The sequence below is a fragment of the Sardina pilchardus genome, chromosome 13 (genome assembly GCF_963854185.1).
Source record: "Sardina pilchardus chromosome 13, fSarPil1.1, whole genome shotgun sequence".
In the NCBI taxonomy this organism is placed as follows: Eukaryota; Metazoa; Chordata; class Actinopteri; order Clupeiformes; family Clupeidae; genus Sardina; species Sardina pilchardus.
Genome location: NC_085006.1, coordinates 16,196,712 through 16,220,703, shown reverse-complemented (window position 1 = coordinate 16,220,703; position 23,992 = coordinate 16,196,712). Strand labels below are relative to the sequence as shown.

The 23,992-nt window shown below is 47.9% G+C and overlaps 1 protein-coding gene across 1 annotated transcript in view; it reads right to left on the bottom strand.

Annotated features, from left to right (window-relative positions):
- LOC134099644 (glutamate receptor 4) overlaps positions 1-23,992 on the bottom strand; it is a 90,517-nt gene that overhangs the window by 4,550 nt on the left and 61,975 nt on the right. Inside the window, exons 11-13 of the mRNA XM_062552590.1 lie at positions 22,831-23,204; positions 8,122-8,320; positions 5,501-5,748 (exon numbers count right to left, since the gene is read on the bottom strand). Of these exons, the coding sequence (XP_062408574.1) occupies positions 5,501-5,748; positions 8,122-8,320; positions 22,831-23,204 (821 nt within the window). The remainder of the gene's footprint in view (positions 1-5,500; positions 5,749-8,121; positions 8,321-22,830; positions 23,205-23,992) is intronic.

Genomic DNA, 23,992 nt, shown 5'->3' with positions numbered 1-23,992 from the left:
AAAAAAAGGTGAACAGCCAATACTGAGCAGCAAAGAAAAAGCAAGAGGAACAAAAAACAAAAAAGAGAGAAAGAAAAGTCACAAAGAAAGAATAATGAAGACAGTGGTGGGGGGAGCTCTATTAGTGTAGAAGAGCCACCTACAGACATCCCTCTCTCTCTCTTTCTCTCTTTCATTCTCTCTCTTCCTTTCCTCTCAAATGTTTTCACTCTCTCTCTCCTTTTTTCTTATCTCTCCATCCCTCTCATTTCTTTCAAAGGAACCTCTTCCACTACCGGGAGGCTGCTTTTGGTCCAAGACTGCCTTTTGGCAATGTTTAAAACGGCATCGTTCCCCATGGTTAGTGAGCCAGACTTATCTGGCCGACTTGGGACACCCCTCCTCTGGGGATACTTCTCCTCCGATCCAATCAGAAAGCGCCGACGAAGCGCGTTGTCGTGCTCATCTTAACGACTTGGACAACGCAAGAGGGGAACTTTAGCGTTTTTGGATCCAATTTCAGGGACCAAAGATGGAGAGATTTGTATCACATTGGGAAATAAACGCAAAGACAAACTTAAGATGGACGACCCATCACAGTGACCCACAGCTACTCTGATGAGGTTTTAATCTCTCTCGGAGACATGAAAGGCTCAGGGAATAAGAATGCAGGGAGGCTCCCTCTCTCTCTCTCTCTCTCTCTCTCTCTCTCTTTCTCTCTCCCTCCTTTTTTTGGGAGGGGGGCAACTCAGAAAAGGACGAAGTGCCGCATTTCATGAATAAAACAATGCCAAACCAAACAAAACAAAAAAACAGGGGGATGTGTTTACTGAGGGGGAAAAAAGAGGAGAAGAGAGGGGGGAGGTAACTAAGCAATCAATCAGTCTCGCGTGTGTGTATGTGCAAGCCTACAGCTCCGCTGTGAATGTGGATTGAAGTAACCACAGCCCGTCTTACTGATGTAGCTTATTCTATCTAGTTCCCCACTGCAACACCCCCCCCCCCACACACACACACACACACACACCCATCTCCAACCCTGCTCACCCCACCCCTCGTGGCCCGAGTAGCTTCATTTTTCTCTGTCCTGCTGCAGCGAGTGAACCGCTATCGAGCCCGAGCCCCTATAATGACTGGTTATCGACGGCCAATTTAAATGGCAGTTATGTTTAGAGGCGGCCGCTCGCCCGCTCCGGAGCAGCCCGGCGCAAAAAACTACACATTCTCACGCTCCGCTGCTCCGCGCCACGCCGCCGTTCGATCTCGCCACGGCCCAATGGGGTGCTGCCCGCGAGGGGGGGGCAGGGGGGCAGGCGGGCAGGCGTGGGGGTAGGTGGTGGGGTGGGGAGGGGTGGTCGAGGGAGTGGTGGTGGTGGTGGTGGTTTAGAACAAGATGGAGGGAAAAAAATATAGGACGGCCATTCCTTTTTACTAATTAAGAGTCTTTTAAGATAAGAATAACGCCCCCACGCTGAAGCAAGGGCTAATGGATTGGATGCACTATTAAATGGCCTCGTAATCCGTTCCCCCGCCTCTGTCTCTCTCTCCCGCTCTCTCTCTCACACACACTAACACACAGACACACACACTCACACACACACACACTCTATCTCCCGCTGCCTACCACACGCCCCCACCCCGAAAGGAATGACCTCTAAGCACAGCGGAGAAGGATGCACGGCATCGGCAGAAAATAGCCCCAATCAGAGGCTGGGGAGGCAACGGTTGGCTGCGGGCCCTTGCTTTTTGGCAGCACTGCCAAACAGTTGAGAGGGGGGGGGGGGGTGATGGGGGGGTTGCTTATGCCTCGGGGGAATCATACTCGATATACTGTATCAATCCGAGACGTCTCTTGCCAGCCTGTGTGTTTTGCCACCGTCTCTGCACCAGGCAGACAAAAATGTGTCTGGGTAATTGTGATTTACTATGCACGGTACTGCGGAGGGTGTGTGTGTGTGTGTGTATGGCACCATCATTTGTGTTTGTGTGTGTGTGTATTTATGATCAAATTGACAGACGTGTGAACATGTTTGTTTAAGAATGAGCAACTGTGTAAGTGTACATGTGTGTGTGTTGCGTGTGCATGTGTGCATGTGGACATCTCTCAGTGTGTGTGTGTGTGTGTGTGTGTGTGTTGCCGTGCGAGTGTGTTTGTGTGCGAGATGCGCAGTGAGTGGCTCCTCTTTGGTATGCGTCTCTCGTGCACAGCCCTGTGGACCGCAGTGTTCAGGGTACAATCTGTAATCCTGCGCCGCTGCACTCTCCCTCACGCGGAAATTGACTTACTGCCCCTCACTACCTTCTTTTGCTCTCTCACAGCCTCCCTCTCTCTCTCTCTCTCTCTCTCTCTTATGCCTTACTCTCTCTCTCTCTCTCTTTTGCCTTACTCTCTCTCTCTCTCTTATGCCTTACTCTCTCTCCATTGCTCTCTTTCTCTCTCTCCCTATCCCTCTATCTGTCTGTCTTTTTCATTTTCTTTCTCTATCTGTCTTTTCTTTTCTTTTGCTCTCCCATGTTTTTCCTCTCTCTCTCTCTCTCTCTCAAAGCTCCTTTCACTCCTCCTTTTTTGGCCTTTACCTCTCTCTCTCTCCCTTTTTTCTTTCTGTCCTTCTTTGCCTTGCCTATCTCTTTTGCGGGTACACTGTAATCAGAATAGGCCACTGCTGTGACTTCACCTTACACCACTGATGTCCATTCACATCCTGCTGTGCTTGTGTGTGTGTGTGTGTGTGTGTGTTTAAAAGAGAGAGGGAGGAAGAGAGAGAGAGAGAGAGAGCTAGAGAGTGTATATGTGAGTGAGTGGAAGAAGATATTCCACTGAATTCTCCCTGTTCTCTAGTCTTTTCCTTTCAGTCTTCTCTTAACTTTGTACTCCGGCTTTAAGACTGCTGCACAAACACACACACGCCACACATTATCTGTGTCTTGCACACAAACTCACACACACACACACACACACACACACACACACATCAGCATGTGCATACCCACGCAAATACCCAGACAGAGGCACACACAGACACACACACACACACCATTCCCTTCATTTCATCTTTCCACCAATCATAAGCAGCTCCCATGCAGTGATAGTTTGCCCATACAAGTAAAATGTAAGCAACCCAGATGTAGCAGTGAACCATAAAGTTCATCAATGTCAGAACATCTCAAAGTCAGGTCACCATATGCTCATATCATGGACGATAGAAGGACAGGCCATAGGGCACAATGGCTGCAGGGCAGAGATATGATTAAAGAAAGCTAGTCACAACCTCTGTCAGTGTTTTTTCTTTTTTTTTACGGGGTCACTGTGAAAACTGCGGTCCACATAGAGAGAGCTCCTGATTTAATGCTCAGCGCGTCAGAGATGACACAAACAAGAGAGAGAAAGATGTCCGGGCAGCGCAGCAAAGCAATGTCAAAAAATCACATCCAAAATAAGACTCTATCAATTGAGAACTTTATACGACAGTAAGGGCTTATATTTCTCTTTTCAAAAAGCATTTTTAATCTACTTCAGTACTGAATAATACTCGCTAACAATATTCAAATAGCTTCATAATAATCTAATAAACCACAGACTTAAAGTAGAGTAGGTCTGGTAGCATAGTGGCTTTTGATTGGTCAAACAACGAGTTGGCCTGGTTTTGATTGGTTGGATCGCTGTGTGGGTTTGCAGCTCCTGCTTGATGCGGCGCACTCCCCACCACACATTTGCTCCAGGAGTGATTTTCCTCACGTTAAGGAGAAGTCAATGACAGCAAACGATAATTCCTAAAATTGAGAGGACCAGTTTGGAGCTATTGTCCACTGTCAGTCACTCTTCTTACAAAAGCGGAAAATCTCTGCGTGACTTCTCATGACAAGTAAAAAAAAGAGAGAAATACGTTTCAGGTGTATTGCCCCGAAGGCGTCCCACAGGGATTGATCCATGGGACTCTGTATTTTCTGTTAGAATATAGAGCAGAAGAGGAAGTTATAGGACCGGAGGCTTTGATGGTGTGTGTCAATTGTTTTCTCTTACAAGGACGAAACAGGAACATCGTATTGTGTTTATGTCATCTTTTTTGCCGTACACCGCTGATGGGCACGAGTTTGCCACCAAGAACAAATCTGTTGGATGCACCTCCACTGTGGCCCATTTTCGCCCGGGAGGCTGCATCTGTGGTAGCAGCAAGGTTGTCTGATATCCTTATGGGGCCATAAGAGTCAATAAGCTGCCCTGGCTTGCCTCTGGGCTGCGCTCCGTTTTCCACACACGCGTGCACCCTACACCCTACACAAGTACACTTCGAGCTTGTGCCCTTGATGTGGTCTGCCCTCATACCCTCCCCCACTTCTGCCATTGCGTGGCCTGATACTTTGATACCAGCGTTTTTGGTTTTGTTTTTGTTTTTGTGGGATGGATTTTTTTTTGTTGTTAGTTTGGTATTTATTGCTTTATTTTTGGAGTCCCCCCTTCTTTCTTGGGCCTCGTTGCCAGACGTTGCGTCTATAAATTCCCCTTTTTTTGTCGGGTCGAGAGAGTCAGGCTGCACTGCGGCGGCCCTGCTCCCCCACACAGCTTTCCCTGCTCGCCAGCGTCGACTGCAAAAAATAATAATAAATAAACTCCCATTTTTTATAAAAAACGACCACAGAGGCATCCTCAGCAGTGACAAATCATGACAAAAGTGCTTACTCTACTCTTTCAATTCAGATCAAAGAAAAAAGCAGCGAAGAAAAAGGAAAACGAAAACAGAAAGGAAGAAATAATAATAAAAAAAAGGGAACAGAAAAGGGGAGGTGGCATGGTTACCTGAGTGCTGGCTCTGCAAAGTGAAAAGAGAGTGACACACAGAAGCACACAGCAAAAACAGAACCAACGGCAAAAAGAAAAAAAAGCCTGCTAGCTAACCCCTATCAGGCCTAACAGAGCTCAGAGGGAGAGAAAGAGAGGGGAGGGGATCAGAGGGGAGTCAGAAAGAAAGAGAGAGAGAAAGAGAGAGGGAGGGAGGGAGGGATGACGAGAGAGAATGAGAGACAGGAGAGCGTGTGCAGAGAAATGAAACAAAAGAGAGTGTGAATAAAAGTGGAAAATGGAAAAGGGGGGGAATGAAAGAGCGTGAGTATGTGTGTACAGTATGTATGTGTCAGAGGAAGACAGTGAGAGAGAGAGGGAGAGAGCAAGTGAGAGAGAGAGCAAGAGAGAGAGAGAGAGAGAGAGCAAAAAGCCAAGCATGAGGGTGGAGGAAAAAATGCTGACGGATTGGCATGAAAGACAGAGCCAGAGAGACGAGAAAGAGACAAGAAAAAGAAATAGAGAGAGTGAGATTGTGAGAAAGTGACACTGACAAATAAGAAGAGAGAGAAAGAGAGAGAGAGAGAGAGAGAGAGAGAGTGAGAGAGAGAGACTAGAGGGAAGGGTAGGTGGAGGTAGATGTGTGTGTGAGGGGAAAAAAGACTGAGAGAGAGCAAGGGCACATCAGGGTAGGTGGAATACCATAACAACACACGAGGGATATTGTTATACTACTCCACCCACCTTAACTGTGAGCCTTTGGGGGTGGCTACCCCGTAGCCCTTGGAGTCCAGGTTGCCCCCGACTTTCATGGTGTCGCACGGCTTCCGCTGCTCCGTGTATTCGTTCATGGTGGACTCCAGCAGGAAGGCATACTTCCCTTTGGACTTGCGCACGCGCGCCACGCCCTCGGCCGTCGTCTTGGTGAACACCGTGGGCTCGGCCGACTTCATGTAGCTCCACATCTTCTCATAGACGGCAATCTTTGACCTCTGGTGGGGGGGGAGGGAGGGGGAAGGAGTTAGGAAGGGGCGGGGGGGAGGGGGAGGGGGGGAGGTGGGGGGTTGGGAGGGGAGGAGGAGGAGGAGGAGGAGGGGGTGGGTGGGGGGGGGGGGGGGTCAGGTGAGGAGCAGCGGTATGCAGCAGTTAACGAATCGTGAAAGACTGGGGAGCTTCGGTTGATTGATTGTTTGATTGTTTTTTTTTTTTTTTTTTTTTTTTGTCAAATGGGAATAATAGAAAACAAAGAAAGAAGGGGGGGAATTTTTTGGAAAAGGCTTTCCCCCCACTTCCTGTATTGGTTTGGGCTCTCAGCTTCTCTCAGCCTCTGATGTGGGTAGTAAGAGGGTGATATTGATGACATGTTGCATTAGGATACATAAAAAAGGCTTCACATAATGCCCTGCTGAACAGTAGACACATTCCAGAACATTCTAAATGGGCAATAACTTCAATTGCACACTCACAAATCATTTTCCATCCTCTACCACACACAGAAACCATCTTGCTTATGCCTTATGCCCCTGTCACTGGGGGATCTTATTGCCCCATGCTGTTTTATCGCACTTAAAAGACTCAAAAATATGAGGGAGATTAAATGCTGTGCATAGGGGAACTGTGCATAGGGAATACAGTTAAATATACACTTATGACTCATTGTCTGATCCCTGATCCACCGGGAAGCCATTTTGCCCAGGCGCCCCCCTCCCCTGCACACCCACACCCCCACCCCCCCTCGCCACCAAGTATTTTGACTCGGAGGAGAAGGGTCTTATCAGTACTGGCCCCGAGCTAGTTTCGCTCTAGTAAGATGAAGCAAATCCAAGTCATTAAATGACCGACGAATGCAATTCTTTAAACCTTCACAGTTGACCTTGGGTGGACCACACTGCGCCGCTTTACTGGAGGATAAAAATAACAAGCTGTGCAGCAAACTGTCATTCTTTTTCACGGCAGGCCCTTTCGGTTGGTTATTTTGCCGTCTTATTTCCTAGTTTGTTTTTTTTTTCCCTGCCCCTCACCGCGTCCGCTTCCTGGCTCGGAGATAAAGCTTTATTGTGGCAGCCGTGGCGATGGCGGTGGTGTAAATGACCAGAGCCTCCGACTGCAGCGCTAACGCGTTGGGGGGGGCTTTTTTTTTTTTGGCGTGCTGGAGATTGAGGGAGCGGAGCGCTCACAGACTGTGTGAGAAGCTCGACGAGGCGTGACGGACACCCATCCCATAATAATGTCAGTCACGTCCAGTCTGGACTGCCTCTCTTTCTCTCTCTCCCTCTCTCTCTCTCTCTCTCTCTCTCTCTCTCTCTCTCTCTCTCTGCGGCCCGGACTATGCAGTCAAATAAAAGCCCAACAACAGAGAAGCCGACACACAAATAAAAAAAAGAAAAGGGAGGGGAAAGAAACATAATAAAAACGGCCTCCCTGAGAATTGGCGCCACAAAAGGCCCCTTCAGTTGCACCCTGGACAAAGGATTCCATCTCATTTACACACACCATCATGGCAGGTGTTGACAACTGACATGCGCCCCACCCACACACCCCCACCACCCCCACCGCCCTTTTCCCCCCTCCTGGTTTATTCTTATCAAACAATGAATAAACACACCTTTACACCAGATGACCAGCAAAGAATATGTAGACTCAGACAATAGTTACTGTAGGAGGATAATTGTGTGTGTGTGTGTGTGTGTGTGTGTGTGTGTGTGTGCGTGGTTACTGCGGGCTTTCGCCGAGGAAATGAGAGGAGACCACATGCGGCAGACGCAGGAGCCGGGGTAATTAACAGCAGCCAAATCCCCTTCAGCACTTCGGCGGAGTAAATTGCTTTTTCACCCTCCACAGACTCCACAGCCTGCTCTTTATGTTGATGATGCGCACAGGCTTTTTCGAAGCCGAGCCACTCTTAGACACACGTGCACAGGCACGCACGCACGCACGCACGTACGCGCACACACACACACATACCCATGCAATGCGTAGACACTTGCATCCACACACTCGCTGAGACACACCGCTTTTGTCTCTCAATTCAGTTGTTAACCCCTTCCAAAATTCCATAATGGCAACACTGACTCGCCAAAACCAAAACAGGAGACCAGCGGTCCTCGTAGGTTCCCAAGAACCTCCATCTCATGGACAGAAACACTCGTACGTACAGCACGTATATGTATGTCGCTAATTCAATCCACTTATGTAGAGATATAACGACTCACACAATGTCTCAATGACATTATTTCACTGCTTATTTGTACAACGTAAAAAAACTATTTTTTGTTTTTTTTTACTCGGTCTTTTGTTGACCACTTACGAAGAATAGAATGAGAATGTCGCGTGAGCCCCGGGGTTCTGGCCCCGGACAATCTTACCCGGAAGAACTCCTTGGTGGACCCGGAGTCCAGCGTGCCGTAGGCGATTTCCGTCTGCTTGGCCAGGTCCTCGGCGCTCTCGATGGGCGACACCATGCGCTCGACAGTGAGAAAGGCAGCCAAGTTGGCCGTGTAGGAGGAGATGATGATGAGGGTGAAGAACCACCACACACCTCCCACGATACGACCTGACAGAGACCTGACGCACGCCGCCCAATCGCGAAGGCAAAGGAAGGAAAGATGGAAGGAGGGAGGAAGAGAGAGAGAGAAAGAAAAAGGCAAAGAGAAGAGGAAGAAGAAATTAAATACTTGATTAGTTTACAGTAAACATAAACGTCAAAGAGAATAATACAGGTGCTAGTTCAGAGGAGTTGTCAAGGGCTGAGAGCCGTGTGATTGGCTGAGGTGGGACATCACAGGAAGTGAGGCGGGAGGAGCTGCTGCTGTGTCGTCTCGTTGAGGAAGTCACCCTCATTAATTCTGCAAAGAGTTTCTGCAGGCAACTAGAAGGATTCTTGAAAATGAAAAAGGAAAAAAAAAGCGGTACGGCGTAGAATAAATGGTAAAAACAAATTACTGCCTGAAGATCTAACACAATGTTTAAAATGATCATTGCCCCCGTAAGATCTGTTTACAATTTCCCTTTCACAGGGAACATTTAGATTTTGGTTGTCAATCAAAAATGTACTGCAGAAAGACAGAAGTAAATCCACCGACAAAAAAGCAATGATTGAATTTCTCTCTCAGCTACTGTTGACAAACTGACACTATTTCTCCCTCCTTCTATCCCTCCTCTCTCTCTCTCTCCTTTTTTAATCCCCCCCCACCCCTCCCTCGCTCCATGCCTGCCCTGCTCTTCCACTCCCAGGGGTTTTGAAGTGGCCTCTGTGACTTTCATCTGAAATAACAGATTGGCATTTCATTTTCTCTTTTCTGCACCCTGCCATTCTGCCGGAGCAAAGTGGGGAGGGAGAGAGGGAGGGAGGGAGGGAGGGGACTGAGGGAGGAGAGAGATGAAGGGATGAGATGAGAGAAGAGGATGAGGAGGAGGAAGAGGAGGAGGGAGAGGAAGAGTAGAGGGGAGGAGTGAGGGAAAGGTGGGTCCTGCAGCGGCTGGGCAGAACGAGGACAGAGACGCAGCAACGCCTGACTGGGCATAAATTGTCACCTTTTAGCGTCAGGGGGGAGCGAGGGTGAATACTCTGGGGGAGTGGTGACGTGCTTGTGCAGGATCTGCAGTGTGTGTGTGTGTGTGCGTGTGTGTGTGTGTGTGTGTGTCTGAGTGTGTGTGTGTGCGTGTTTGTGTGAGTGAGTTTGAGTGCGTGCGAGGGTGTGTAATCTGAGTAAGCCTGTGTCTATGCGCCCATCTCACAAGTGTGTGTTTGAGTGTGCTAATGTGATAATTTAACCAGTGATGGTAATGCGTTTGGAGAGTGAGCCCGTGGATTTGACTCTGGGGGGGTGTTTGTTTGACGCGTGGCTCCAGTTCATCATTAAATTAATTACACAGTGGAAGACGGTGAACGAACAGAACTGCCTGCATTCTTCACAGCCAAGAATACCAAATGGAGATCAGGGAAAAGAAACAGCAGCCTAACATTACCACGTATTTATGTAGAGAAACGCTGAGCGTAATATAAGAGCAGTCCATCTGAACCAGGCCTGGCGCTGAGCAGAGCTGGGCCAGAACTGACCCCCAGTCAGCCGTAACCCTGGCAACGTCTGCAACTGAACAACAGAGCTGAATAAACCAGAGGGTTTTTTATGTGAAGTGGCGTATAAGAGGCAGACGAGGGCTGGGGTGGAAGAGACACACACACACACACACACACACACACACACACACACACACACACACACACACACACACACACACACACACACACACACACACTGGTAGTGACTAGTGACCCCAACCAGGGGAACACATTGTCAGGGGACAGACTGCAATGATGAGAGGAGAGCCGTCTTTAAAGGACACGACAAATCTGCCAATCTGCCCTTGCTGGCTGCTGACCAGAGACCTGTCAAGGCAGAGCCGCTCCGTCCATCCCCACAGGGAACTGGGGCTTTGAGTGTGTGTGTGTGTGTGTGTGTGTGTATGTGTATGTGTGAGAATGTGTGTGTGTGTGTGTGTGTGTGTGTGACAGAGCGAGGTGTAGGACGTTTGGACCTTTCCTGTAAACACCCACACAAACACACACTGATTCATAACTGAGAGCGTGGGCATGACTTTGGCCTTGCTCTGACCAACCCAGTCAGTGTCAGCTCATTCATCTCAGCTCCACACACGCACACACACACACACACACACACACACACACATCCACAGTGTGGTGGAGTCAGGTGGAAACAAAGCCTCTGACTGTCCACCAAATGAGATTCCTCTTCCACAGCCGGTGTAATTTGATTAGTCCAGTCAGACATTTCATGCGCCCTCTCCTCCATCTGCATGACTGCCTCTCTGTTCCCTCGCTCTTTTTTTCTTTTCGTCTTTTGTCCCTCCTCATCCCCTTCTAACCTCATCTGCTTACTTTTGTCTCCACTCTTGTCCTTCCCCTCCTCTCGTCTCCTTCTGCCCTCCCCTCTCATTTCCCTTAGCCTCCTCCTTTCTCTTCTTTTTCCTCTCCTCCTTTCCTCTTTTCCCTCTCCTCTCCCTGTTCCTCTCTCCTCTTTTATCTCTCCTCTCCTCCCTGTTCCTCCTCTTTTCCCTCTCCTCTGTTCCTCTTGCTTATCTTCTCCTAGGCTCTCCTCTTGCCCCCATCCTTCTTCTCCTCGCTCCACTATCACTTCTCCACCTCCCTCCCTCTCTTTCTTCTTTCGTTCCACCCCTCCTCCTACTCCTCCCCCTCTTCCCCCAGCCTCCTTTCCTTCTCCTTCCCTCTTCCTCTTTTCTTCTCTTATCTTATCCTCCTCCCTCCTCCTCTCCTCCCCCTCCCCTCTCTCTCTCTCTCTCCCTCTCCCTCTCTCTTCTGTGCTGTTTAAGATGGGGAGTGCACTGCTGCTGCTGCTGCTGCTGCTGTGCGCTGACTTGGTCCTAATCAGGGGGGCTATCTGATGGGACCGCGGGCACACGAGGCCTGACTGTGTGCAAATTTAATGTGCCGCCGCGTCTCCTCTGTGTCGTCGGAGGCGTTCGATTGGAGCGTGAAAGTGTGTGTGGGTGGGTGAGAGTGATGGAGAAAGAGAGAGAGAGAAGAGAGAGTTGTGTGAGAAGTATAAGGAGAGAGAGAGGGGAAAAAAAGAAGCTACCGGAAAGCTCTCCTTTGGTTTCGTTAGAGTATGTGGCTAATGACAGGTTTAGCCTGAGAGCGCTGCATTTGATGGAACAAGCCCTGATTGAGGTGTGTAATGTGTTGTTTGAGTGGGTTTACAATATGTGTGTGTGTATGTGTGTGTGTGTGTGTGTGTGCATGTGTGTGTGCATGTGTGCTTGCGTGTGTGCGTGCGTGCGTCCGTGCGTGCGTGCATGCGTATCTGTGAGTGTGAGGAAGAACTTCTTTTCAGAGGGATTACCGGAGGTGACAGTATGTGAGAGTGTTGCTGATAATGTCATTTTTCCTGTGACAGACTGCCTCAGCCTCCAACCAGATTTAAATGCCATGCTGGTCCATCATCCAGCGGAAACAGGAAAGCCACACATTCCATATTAATGCCTTCCCTTCATAGACATGAACACACAGCACGTGTCACCGCCTGTCAGGTGTGTGTGTGTGTGTATATGTGTATGTGTGTGTGTGTGTGTGTGTGTGTGGACATTCTACAGGGATTAATATCAAAGGGCCACAGATCAGCTATGCTCTGCTGCATTTCGATATTTCTTGTCATTCAAAAATAATTCTCCTGGCAGTACCCACGACGGGCACAGTATGCATATGCCAGCAAACTATGAACACATGATGCACATCTGGAATCATTCTCTCTACAGTGTGGTGACATACTGCTACATAACTCATTATTAATATGAAGTGTGAGCAATCTGTCTGTGTTTGTTTGTATGCTTGTTTGTGAGTGTATGTGTAAATCTGTGTGTGTGTGTGTGTGTGTGTGTGTGTGTGTGTGTGTGTGTGTGTGTGCTTGTATGCATCCTTCTGTGTGCATGCATCATTGTGAGCAGGTGTTCCTGTACAGTATGTGTGTGTGAGGAAGGCGACAGGCCGCTCACTGAGTGCTAGCCCATGCATCATCTGTGATGGGGCTCCGGATTGCTTCTCCTCAACCGGCAAGATAGATCGATGGCGTTTTACCACCAGTCAGACACCACACAGACACACACACACACACACACACACACACACACACACAGACTAGGCATGTTCTCTAAAACACACCAAGTGTGTAAGGGATGTCCCACGTCCACATACATCAAACACACACACACACACACACACACACACACACACACACAGACACACACAGACACACACAGACACACACACACACGCAGACACACACACAGACTAGGCATGTTCTCTAAAACACACCAAGTGTGTAAGGGATGTCCCACGTCCACACATACATCAAACACTCACACACACACACACAGACTAGGCATGTTCTCTAAAACACACCAAGTGTGTAAGGGATGTCCCACCTCCACACATACATCACACAATCACAAATACGTAACACACACACACACGCACACACAAACACACACACACACACACACACACACACACACCCAGTGAGGGAATCACTCCGCACTACCCACTCATCAGCCATGACGCAGCTCAGCCAGTGCTGTGAGCTCCAGCGTGTGCTCATCTCGTCTCCTCGTGTTCACCAACACACACTTCTTCTTCATCGCCTCGTTTGGACAAACAGCAGCCTCCTCTTCCTCTTGCTTGTTCGGTCAAAAATGCCCTCATCTGCGTCGACTTGCGCGCACAAAGAATGACTCGGCTGGGTGACTACCGCTGTGGCGGACCGTGGGCTTCCTGTCGAGGAAGCGCGGCGATTTTTCGAGGCTTTGTTGGAGACTTCGGGCGTTCTGGCGCAGCGTGGTCAATCGTATTGATGTGTTCATGAATAATGCTTGCATCATCTCGCTTTACCCATGATGCCATAGTGCTGCTGATATAAGTGGACAGTGTGTGCAGGTTGGGCCGCCCTTCACCCGCACCGAGGATGAAAAGGTGGATTAATCTACTCTCCCCTGACAAGACAAGAGCAAAGGAACCTGGTTCATCAAACAATAACGACTATATAGGGGGAAGATCTCACGGTACTGGAAAGCACAGCCTCAAAAATATCATCAAGAGATGATAACAGGATCAGAGGGTATGATCAAACAGAGAGAGAGAGAGAGAGAGAGAGAGAGAGAGAGAGAGAGAGAGAGAGAGAGAGAGAGAGAGAAAGGGAGAGGGGGATGAGGTAAGAGGGGAGAAAGGGAGGAGATGAATGTCAGAAGCATTAAAGAAAGATGAGGGTGTGAGATGGAGAAGATAGAGACTAGATGTGAGAGGTTGTGTCAATGAGAAGCGGGCGCGAGGTGTGAACAAGCACTGGAGCAGGGCCAGAAATGATGGAGAGATAGAGTAAGGAGAGATAGGAGAGAGAGAGAGGGAGAAGATAGAGAAATGATGGAGAGATAGAGTGAGGAGAGATGGGAGAGAGAGAGAGAGGGAGAAGATAGAGAAATGATGGAGAGAGAGAGTAAGGAGAGATAGGAGAGAGAGGGAGGGATAAGATAGAGAAATGATGGAGAGAGAGAGAGTGAGGAGAGATGGGAGAGAGGGAGAAGATAGAGAATTGATGGAGAGATAGAGTATAAAGAGAGACGGGAGAGAGAGAGAGAGGGAGAAGATAGAGAAATGATGGAGAGATAGAGTGAGGAAAGATGAAAGAGAATATAGAAAAATGATAGAGAGATAGAGTGAGGAGAGAGAGGGGGAGTGAGCGAAGAGAATAGGGGATCATCATGCATTGAACAAGTATCAGAAGAGAAAGGAAAATGAAGGAGAGGAGTGATAGACAGAAACCCACAGGGGGAGGAGAGGAGCAAAAGACAGAATGAAAGAGAGAGAGAGAGATGAAAAAGAAAAAAAACCCTGCCTGGCATAGTGCTGACCTTGACGGACAATAAATAAATGAGAAGGTCAATCTCCACGCCACACGCCTGCCAGCGGCGAGCACTTTTGTTATTCATGCGACTTCCTATTACTCTGATTAAGAATTTAATACGGCCAGAATCAATTTGGCCATGCATGAGGTGACCTGTGTGGTTCTCCGGTCCGACACCGTGAGATCATTGACTGGCACAATGGGCCCCCACTGGCCAGGCCATGATGAAAACCCGGCGTCACCTTCCTAAAGAGATAAAGGTGAACGGTGAACAGAATAAACACAAGACTAATCAATGTATGGAAGCACTTACAGAGTGTATTTCTAGATGCCCGAGGCATCTTAACCTGTATAATATCATAGTTAATATACATTAAAGAAATTAGTTATCTTTGATATATGTGTGGTTTTAGCATATGCTTCCTAGCACACACCAGCCATGACATGAACAGGGCCCATGATACTATAAGTCCTACCATAATACTGTATAATGGTAGCATCTGTGCCAACGTGCGTGTTGAGCACCCACAGGCTGTGTGATGGGTAGGGGAGACATGGAGTGTGTGTGGGGGGGTGGGGGGGGGAATGATGTAGGCGGGGCTAAAGTTGGGCTGCACCCAGGCTAGGCATCCGCAGCTTTCTCATCCCTTTTTTCATCCCCCTTTTCATCCCCCTTGCTCCATGTTTCAACTTTTGCCACTCGATACGCAGCCATTGATTTCAAGTTTGTCAGTTTGTTAAAGTCAAGGAGGTGGATATCTTTCTGTGCGCGCTACCGCACTCACTCTTACACACAGACACACACACACACACGCACACACACACTGACACACATACCCTCTAGAGAGGGCAGCAGAAGTAGCAGTTTGGAAAGTGGGAGTGATCCCCTATCATCAGAGTAAACAGCAGGAGCATTACCACAGTACTGGATTTCAAGGTCATCTCGAGGCCATGCTCTCTTTCTGTGTATCTCTTGTGTGTGTGGGGGGGGGTGTGTACAGAAGTGTGGGTGTGTACAGAAGTGTGTGTGTGTGTGTGTGTTTCCTGCTGCTCTTTGGCGGGAGTAACAGGCAGTGACACTGAAATTTGCCTCACTCTGGTCATGAGGCTGGCGGAAGAGCCACTTGCCACTTTCTCTCTCTCTCTCTCTCTCTCTCTCTCTCTCTCTCTCTCTCGCTCTCTCTCTCTGTCTCTCTCTCTCTCTCTTTCTTTGCACCACAGACAACACAGAAGACACATGTCAGGAGAGAGCAGTGCTCTGTGATGTTCTGTTTTTCTCTACATATGTGTACTTTTGAATGTAGAAATGCTTTTAGCAATGCAAATTGAATTTATTTTGGTCATGCCAATAAAGCCCTTTCGAATTGAATGACTAGAGAAAGAACGAGAGAAAGAGGGATAGAGAGAAGAAGGAGAAAAAAAAGAAGCCCCAACAACCAATTCAGACCAATGTGCATCAAGCCCCGTCTCCACATGCCAGGCATCAGGACGGACGGCTCAGCGCGTCCGCGTCCCCCCCCCCCCCCCCTCAGTGGCTCGATGGCGCAGATGAGAGGAGATCCTCGGAGGGAGAAGTGCCACGGAGGCTCGCCTGTGACAAACGCCTGAAAATGTTCATTATCTATTATGAGTGATTGAGGTGCACGGAAGAGAAGTTTTGTCCCCGCGAGAGAGAAAGAGGGAGGGAGGGAGAGAGAGAGAGAGAGAGAGGGGGACAGAGAGGGGGATAGAGAGAGAGAGAGAGAGAGAAGCAGCTGCAGATGAGACTGATCCTCGGCACGCCGGGGATCATGGGAGAGAGAGTAATTAACCTTGCTTTTTGGGATAAATATTTTGATGCCAGCCGTAACGAGCTCCTGAGCGGCCCCTCGTCTGGGCCGCCGCTGCCACGCGCGTTTGTCTCCCTGACAGCCAGCCGCGACACGCCCGCCCCTCTGATCCAGCGCGAGCTGACCGAGGGGAACCAATCGGCCGCCAACGCCACCGCCATCACCACCGCGCCGTTGAGAGCTGGCGGGTGTCCGTTCCCCGGTGTAACCGTTGCAGCTTGTTAAAAGGACAGGGCCCAAAGCACCCCCTCCTCCTCTCCCTCCTCCTCCTCCTCCTCTGTTGCCCTCGACATAATCAGGGAGTTTGCACACCTGCTAGTGTCGGAACACCGGCACAAACAAAAACAGCTCATCAAACACTCTCCCCTTGAGAGGTCTGGGACAATTCCTCCCCCCACTCTCACAGGATGCCCTCAGGCAAAACAAAACAGAAAACACACACGCGCACACACACACACACATGCGCATACACACATGCGCATACACACGCGCACACACACACACACACACACACACACACACACACACTCACTCACACACTCACTCACACACAAAAACAATATTGGCATCTGCAAGCATCCTGGCGCGATAAAAGCTGAGAGTGTGCCTTTTAGGAGGGATCAATGGAAACCCGTGTTTAGATGCTGATAAAGACCATCGCCTCTCGTAAAGCTCAGGTTTTGGGGAACATTTTTTTGAACAGAATCCAATTTTGTCTATAAACTCAAGAACGTTTTTTTTAGGACAAAATTCCAAACACAAGCTTTTTTTTTCCCTGGTAGGCTGAGTATCGCTATTCCATTTTCCCACAAAATACACCCTTGCTGCTTCTCTCAAGAGCCTGATTTCCTATCTCAACAAGGGTACTTAGCCTCGGTCAATGTCACATTCACTTTCTATTGACGTAATACATGATTCATATCTTGTATACTAACTGCACCCATGTGAAGCCTTTTGAGTGCAACACAGCATGCCATAGTAACGTACAGTAGGATGCATGGTTGCTGATAATGGACCTGTGTAGGTTTATGTAGATATTGCATTAAAATTATCCATTTCCTGCTAAAATAGTAATTTACAACATTAATAAATGCCCTGTATTTATGATTAATGTGGTGTTATTTAAATGGCCAGAAATGTTCAAAGTGACCCAAAACATTTGAACGATATAGTGTATTCCCACACTTTTCCAACTTCCGACTAGCTAGTATTTCTAGCATCCTCGCAACATTCCTTCACTTGTTTTCTTTCCTCTCTGAAAGCCATCCCTCTTGAGCTCCGAGTGTTTCATCACCTCTCCAGGATGTCAGTCCTGCCTTTAGCCCCTCATCGTGGTGGTTAATACCCGTGACGTGGCAACAGTTTGGGGGCTGCACTCTCTGATCCTCCCCCCCTCTCCCCGGGTAAATGATCCCTGTCGGATAGAGAGGCGATGCTCTGGGGAGTTCCATGATCGCGGACCCTGCGACGGCCTGCTCAATGAGCCCGCTCCGTAGGGCTGAGGTGATAGATGGGGCCTCGCCGGGGCAGAGCGGTACGCGGGTACCGCTCAAAGTCGCCGAGAGACGAGCAGGACGAGGCGCCAAGGAGGGGGAGGGGGAGGGGGGCCGCTCCCGAGGCATTAGCCCTTTCAGGAGCGGAGCTCACACGTGGCGAAGAAGAGGACGAGGTTTCTTCATGCCTAATTCAAATTCAAAACCTGAAACCTTTCACTTTTGAATTAAACATGATAAGTGTCATAATTCATGGCTTTTGCATAAGGTGAGATAAGCCACGTTAGGCACAGTGAGCTGATATGAGGCTCTCCGCATGTACGTGTAGGGCAGCCGTTGATGAGGTTTTGCTGTCATACGCAGGAGAAGCTGCCACCATTGTTTTTTTTTTTCTTCTTCTTCTTCTTCTTTCCCCTTTCCTTGGCGGAAGTGTGGTGAGCAAAAGGCAATCTATTTCCTCCGCTGATATTTGAATTGGAACTGCCACTCAGACACGTGGAAAAACAGGAGGGCTCCGAGCGAATGAGCGAATGCGTGTAAGGACGAGGGCGGAGGAGAGGAGAGGAGGAGAGGAGAGAAGGAGAGGAGAGGAGGAGAGGAGAGGGAAATGGGAAGACAAATCTCCCTGTCTCTCCTCATCGTGCTCACTCGCTCCTCTCACCCAAAACTGGTCATGACGATGGAAAATCAATTTGCTGCAGCTGGCAATTCCACCCCTCACCACACACGGTCACTGGCAGCTCCTCTGACACACGCCAACTTTCACCAGTCACTCATTTCAGCACACCTGTGCTGGCAGCATGTTAATGAATTAAGTGTGTGTGTAGGTGTGTGTAGGTGTGTGTGGTGTGAGTATGTCTGTCCTTGAGTGTGTGTGTGTGTGTGTGTGTGTGTGTGTGTGTGTGTGTGAATGAGAGTGAGTGAACAAAGGTGTTTAAGTCGGTGTGTTTTGTGTGTTCGCGTTCATGTGTGTATACTTACAGTAAGTGTGTGTATGGGTGTGTGTGACAAAGGTGTTCAGGTGTCTGAGTGTGTGTGTGTGTGTGTGTGTGTGTATACTTAAGTGTGTATGTGTGTGTGAAAGTGAGCATACAGAGGTCTTCAAGTGTGTGAGTGTGTGTGTGTGTGTGTGTGTGTGTACATGTTCATGTGTGTATACTATACTAACTTAAGTGTGTGTATGTATGTGTGAAAGTGAGCGAACAAAGGTGTTCACATTGGTGTGAGTCCATGTGTGTGTCCTTGACTGGGAGATGGTGGCAATTTATTCATGCACACTCCTCACCTCGGCGACACCTCATTAATAAATGACTGAGATCGACTAAAAGGGTTTTAGTGTTGCACTGTATGGCTCCCTAATGCACACTAATGTAGGCGTCCAGACCTGCTGACCAGGCTTCACACACACACACACACACACACACACACACACACATACATGCCTACACACACACACAAACACACACACACACACACACACACACACACATGCCTACACACACACACACACACACACACACACACACACACACACACACACACACACACACACAGGGGGGACATTTCCTAGAACCTGCCACTTTATCTCTCCATTAGCCTGTCATGTCTTTTATCCTGAATAAGCAAACTGGACCCGGTGCTGTCGGAACAGGTACAATCTGGTGTTTGACAGCTTTTCCACCTCAAACCACCTCAAATAAAAAGGCCTTACATAATATCATAGGTGCACTTGACTCTAGCTGACAAGAGAGCCCCATGAATAATGCCCCCTAGCCTCAGCGACAGACGCTGTGTAGCCAATCACTTGTCTCTGAGAGACATTCCTGGAAATTAGAACCTTACGGTTACCATATTTTCCCAACTATAAACTGCGGCTTATACTGTACATTGATTTTGCAACATTTCTTCAGCTGTGAGGTTAATACACGGGGGCAGTTAATATGGTATTAATATAACTTGCATAAAAAAACACTGTCCTGCGGTTTATACACAATGCAGCTAATACACAGGAAATTACCATATGGAGAAGACAACAGCCAACTGGACAGTGCACTTAAACATTACTTTGGGGTCAGAGAAGGAAAATCTGTTATGGATTAGGAATTCTGGATTAGGTTAGGAAGGCCTGGTAAAGCCAAGCACTGGCCTGTAAAGCAGTTAAGTCAGTGAAGTGAATCTGCTGCTGGCCCTGATCGGGCCCTCATCTGGCCCAGCATGAGCTGCTCTCTGGAGGCTGAGCCGTCCCTCTCAAGCTGAGCCTGTCACTGATGCGAGTGCGGACGGACTCTGGCCCTGACCTGGCCTAGTGTCAGCTGATCTCTGGGGGCTGAGCCAGCCCTCTCTGGCCCGCTCACGCTCGGCTGCGTCCGGTCGACCCAGCAGCAGCAGCAGCAGCAGCAGCAGTGCGGTCCAGATGAGTGAGTGATAATGGCTGCACAGATGGGTGTTTACAGTTTATGCCTCAGATCATAAATGCACAGGGACACAGAGCAGGGTTGGCTTGACACACACACACACACACACACACACACACACACACACACACACACACACGGATAGACACAAAATAAATCTGGCCTTATGCAGTTCATTAGAAAATATATCAGGGAGTTAAATAAAGAGAAATAAAACAAGTGGTCTACTGGTATTGCTGATGAGAGCAAGTATTGCAAGAGAAAAGGTTAGCCATTATTTTACTTCATACACACACGCACACACACTCTGATATATACAGACACACTCACACACACACACACACACATACACACACACACATACACACACATATACACACACGCACAAAGAGAGATATTCAAGGACGCACTCAGCGAGGCATTGTGGGGCTTTTGAAATGTCATTCACAGACGTTGGCAATGGAGACATTCAGACGTTCAGTTCCATCAGGACATAAAAGAACAGACAGGAAGTGTTACTTCCCCACTACTTGTGTAACTCCCACTCCTGCTTACCTAACTGTTATCAAAACAAGAGGATCTACTTCTTCTTTGAACTTGTTATTAAAAACAACTTGTGTACAAATAAAAATGCTAACACAACCTTAAAATGGCATTAAATTATTATCACATTAAGAGCGTAAAAAAAGAGCAACATCAATTGAGCACCAAACAATTCAATTAAAAAAAACAAAAAAAAAACGAACAAACAAAACCTTAAAATGGAAACTAATTTGCTGCTTACATCAAAATCATAGGTCCGCTATAGCTGCCATCACATAGGCGCTATAGGCTAGTTCGGCTCTATTCTTTTGCTCTATATGTACCTGTGTCTCTCATCCACTTAGCGGGCTCGACTCAGTCTTCCTGGCTCAGAGACTTGAGTGAGTTTATCTGGGCAGGGACATGGACCAGGGAGGCTGCAAAGACACAGTCTGTCTTCTTTCAGTGAGCTTAGCTTAGCATCACACGCTAATAAAAAAGGAGCTCTACCGTTCACATGCATGTGGCTCTATAGGTATAGCGATATATGAGATGCCCTTGATAGAAAGCAAGGATATGAAAGGTGCAGGCATATCTACTTCCATCGCACAATATTTGAAACAGATGGTAACCATGGATAAGCTTATTGTTTAAGATGAAAATCCCATTTCCCCCCCTTCGGAACCACGAGAGAGACGACAGACTTAATTATATGAATTAGATGTGGAGGTTAACGTGATTACGACTGAAAATCCATGCAAGTCTCTCGAGGAGCATACACAGTACAGAGCTAACATGATGACTTAACATACCAGAGAAGGTGCAAGCAGAGTACAATATCTCACACCCTAATCTGGTAGTCAGCATTGAATTTTACAGCACATTAAGTTTGGGGTAGTTAAAAGGTTACAGTGAGATATAAGATGTACCAGGCAATTGGTTCAGGCAAGATAAGGATAAAAGATGTAAAATGTTTCAATTAATGTTTTGATTAATATATGTTTCAGTTATTAACTAGATAAATGTGTTGCAAAATACAGCAAAATGTTGCAGTAAAAAGATGGTGATTAACAGCAATGTGGCAATATTATAGTATATCTAATTAGTCGCTGACACACTTCACTGCTTCCTATGTCAACTAGTCTTTATTGCATTTATTGCCAGATCTAAAGGATGTAGCTAATTATGCTACGACTGTTAGCTGCATTAGCACGTTTGTGCTCGTATGGGTGCAGCAGCTTGGCAGGGCCGGCGCAGGAGGGGGGGCCTGGGGTCCCCTGAAGGCTCCGTCGGTTATCTGAGCAGAGGAGCTTGTGGAGCGATGGCCGAGTGCCGCAGCCCCGCCGCGCCGCGCCCCCCCGCCACTGAGCCCCCAAGATTACGGCCGTCACAAGCGGCTGAAGGAGAAGACGGCGGAGAGAGAGAGCGCTGATTCCCCCGGGGAGAATGAACATTTCATGAGCTCGCGGGCTCCCGGAGCCGCTAGCACGGGCTGCCGCCGAGCCGTGCTGATTGGCACACAGCGCTACACGGAAAAAAAAGGGGTGAAATCCCCGCGGAGGGCTCTCGCTCTCTTTGTTATGCTGAATCATGCACACGTCCTTGACCGTGTTGGGACTTTCGCTCTCCCCGTGTGCTCTGCAGCATGTCCGTGCGGAGAGTGGGAATTTTTACGCCATTTTTCTTTTTCTCCCATTTCTGCTGTTTTTCTTCACGAGGTAACTCTAATTTCTACTATTCAAGACTCCTAAAAATCCTAGGACTTTGCGTTCATTTTTTCACTTAACTGCATTCTGGGGTTATCAATAATAAAATGCCACATTCTCATAAATATTCTAAAAATAAAGTGAGATTTTTTTCCCCTCTTGCTCCTGCTTGACACATTAAAATTTTATACCAACCAAAACGCCCCCGACCGTAAAAAGCAATATGTAGCAGAAAACGCAGAAGCTTCTCCAAGACACACACACACACACTCTCACGGAGCGAAGCAGGACCTTATTCCATGCTGCTATCTGTCAGGGGGATTGAATCACAAAAGCCAAGTACAAATGATTCAGCCTTTTCCGAAACAAGCTAATTTAAAATTCTATCACCCTTCAGTTCCAATTCAGATAATCCCAAAATGCACACAAAGCTACTACAAAATTAAGTGACCAAATTGTTTCTAAACTATATAGGACTTTTTTTCCCTCTGTAAAATCACTTTGCATTTGTGATGCACTGAAGCCCCCAGAACACAAGAATTTTCCACATTAAAGCCATATATATATTTCTATCTGAACCATGGGATATAAAAGCCATACTGTCATTTAACGCTACGGCAAACACAAAGGGACAAAAAGCACTAGAGCAATTTCGCCCACACAGTCCCCCCTCACTCACCTGGGAGAAATGTCGCAACCTTGCTGCATGAAGGCCCCCAGGGAGAACCACAGGCTGTTGAAGATACCGAACTCGTTGGGCGGCTGGTCGGTGGGCCCCCCTTCAACGCCCTCCTCCGGCTCTTCCGTGTGCCACTCGTACGGGCTGAAGCGGCTCACCAGGAACAGGACCACGCTCACGCCGATGTAGGCGAACACGATACACATCCAGATCTCGTAGGCCAGCGGGTCCAGGAAGGAGAAGACGCCGGGCTTGGACTTCTGGGGCTTCTTGATCATGATGGAGATGCCCAAGCTCATGAAGGGCTTGGAGAAGTCGATCACCTCCTCACGCACCAGGGTGATGGTCAGAGGGGCCACTGCGATCTCAGCTCTCTGATCGGGAGAAGGAACAGGAGGGTGTTTAGATCCAAAGGTCCAGTGCTGTGATTTGTGTGTGTGAGCAACTTCTAACTGAAGATGGAACACACACACACACACACACACTTACAAATTGATTTAATGTTATTGCACTACTCACCAGACACAAAACAGCATGCAAATAGCTGATTTATCTTTATGATTATGTAATTAATTTTATAATATTCCTTTATTATTGTTTTGCGTTTGTCAATTTAAGGATGTTTTTGACTAATTTATGTTGCACTAAACGTTTATTTTCAGATTTATCTCACTTTTATTTCATGACTGTAAAAAAGAAAATCCTGTGATTAAAACTGTCTTGTAAAGCAAATCATTAATTAGCACCTATCAAAGATGAATCATGATTGGTCAGGCCTAAATATATTTTCTTTGGAGAAGACATTTTTAGGAGAATGATTCTAAATTGACAGTGAAAATAAGATAATAGATAATAGAATAATTTGGTGGAGACGTTTAAAATATGGCTCCCACATTGTGGCAGGAAATGGAAAGCGCGTGCGGATCTAAGCGATTCAAAGTCACGGGGGCCAACCCGCTTGAATATGAATCACTTTGGAGGCGCCGGAGATCAACAATAAAAAGCGAGAGAGAGAGAGGAGGGTGAGAGAAATTATCCCTCGCTTCCCAGAACTGCCTGGAACATGACTTTGCATGATAAGAAATATCAAAGATCCAACATTCACCAGGAAGGTTAATTCACCCATTCAGAACCAGCGACTGTGACAGTCGCCATAAAGGCA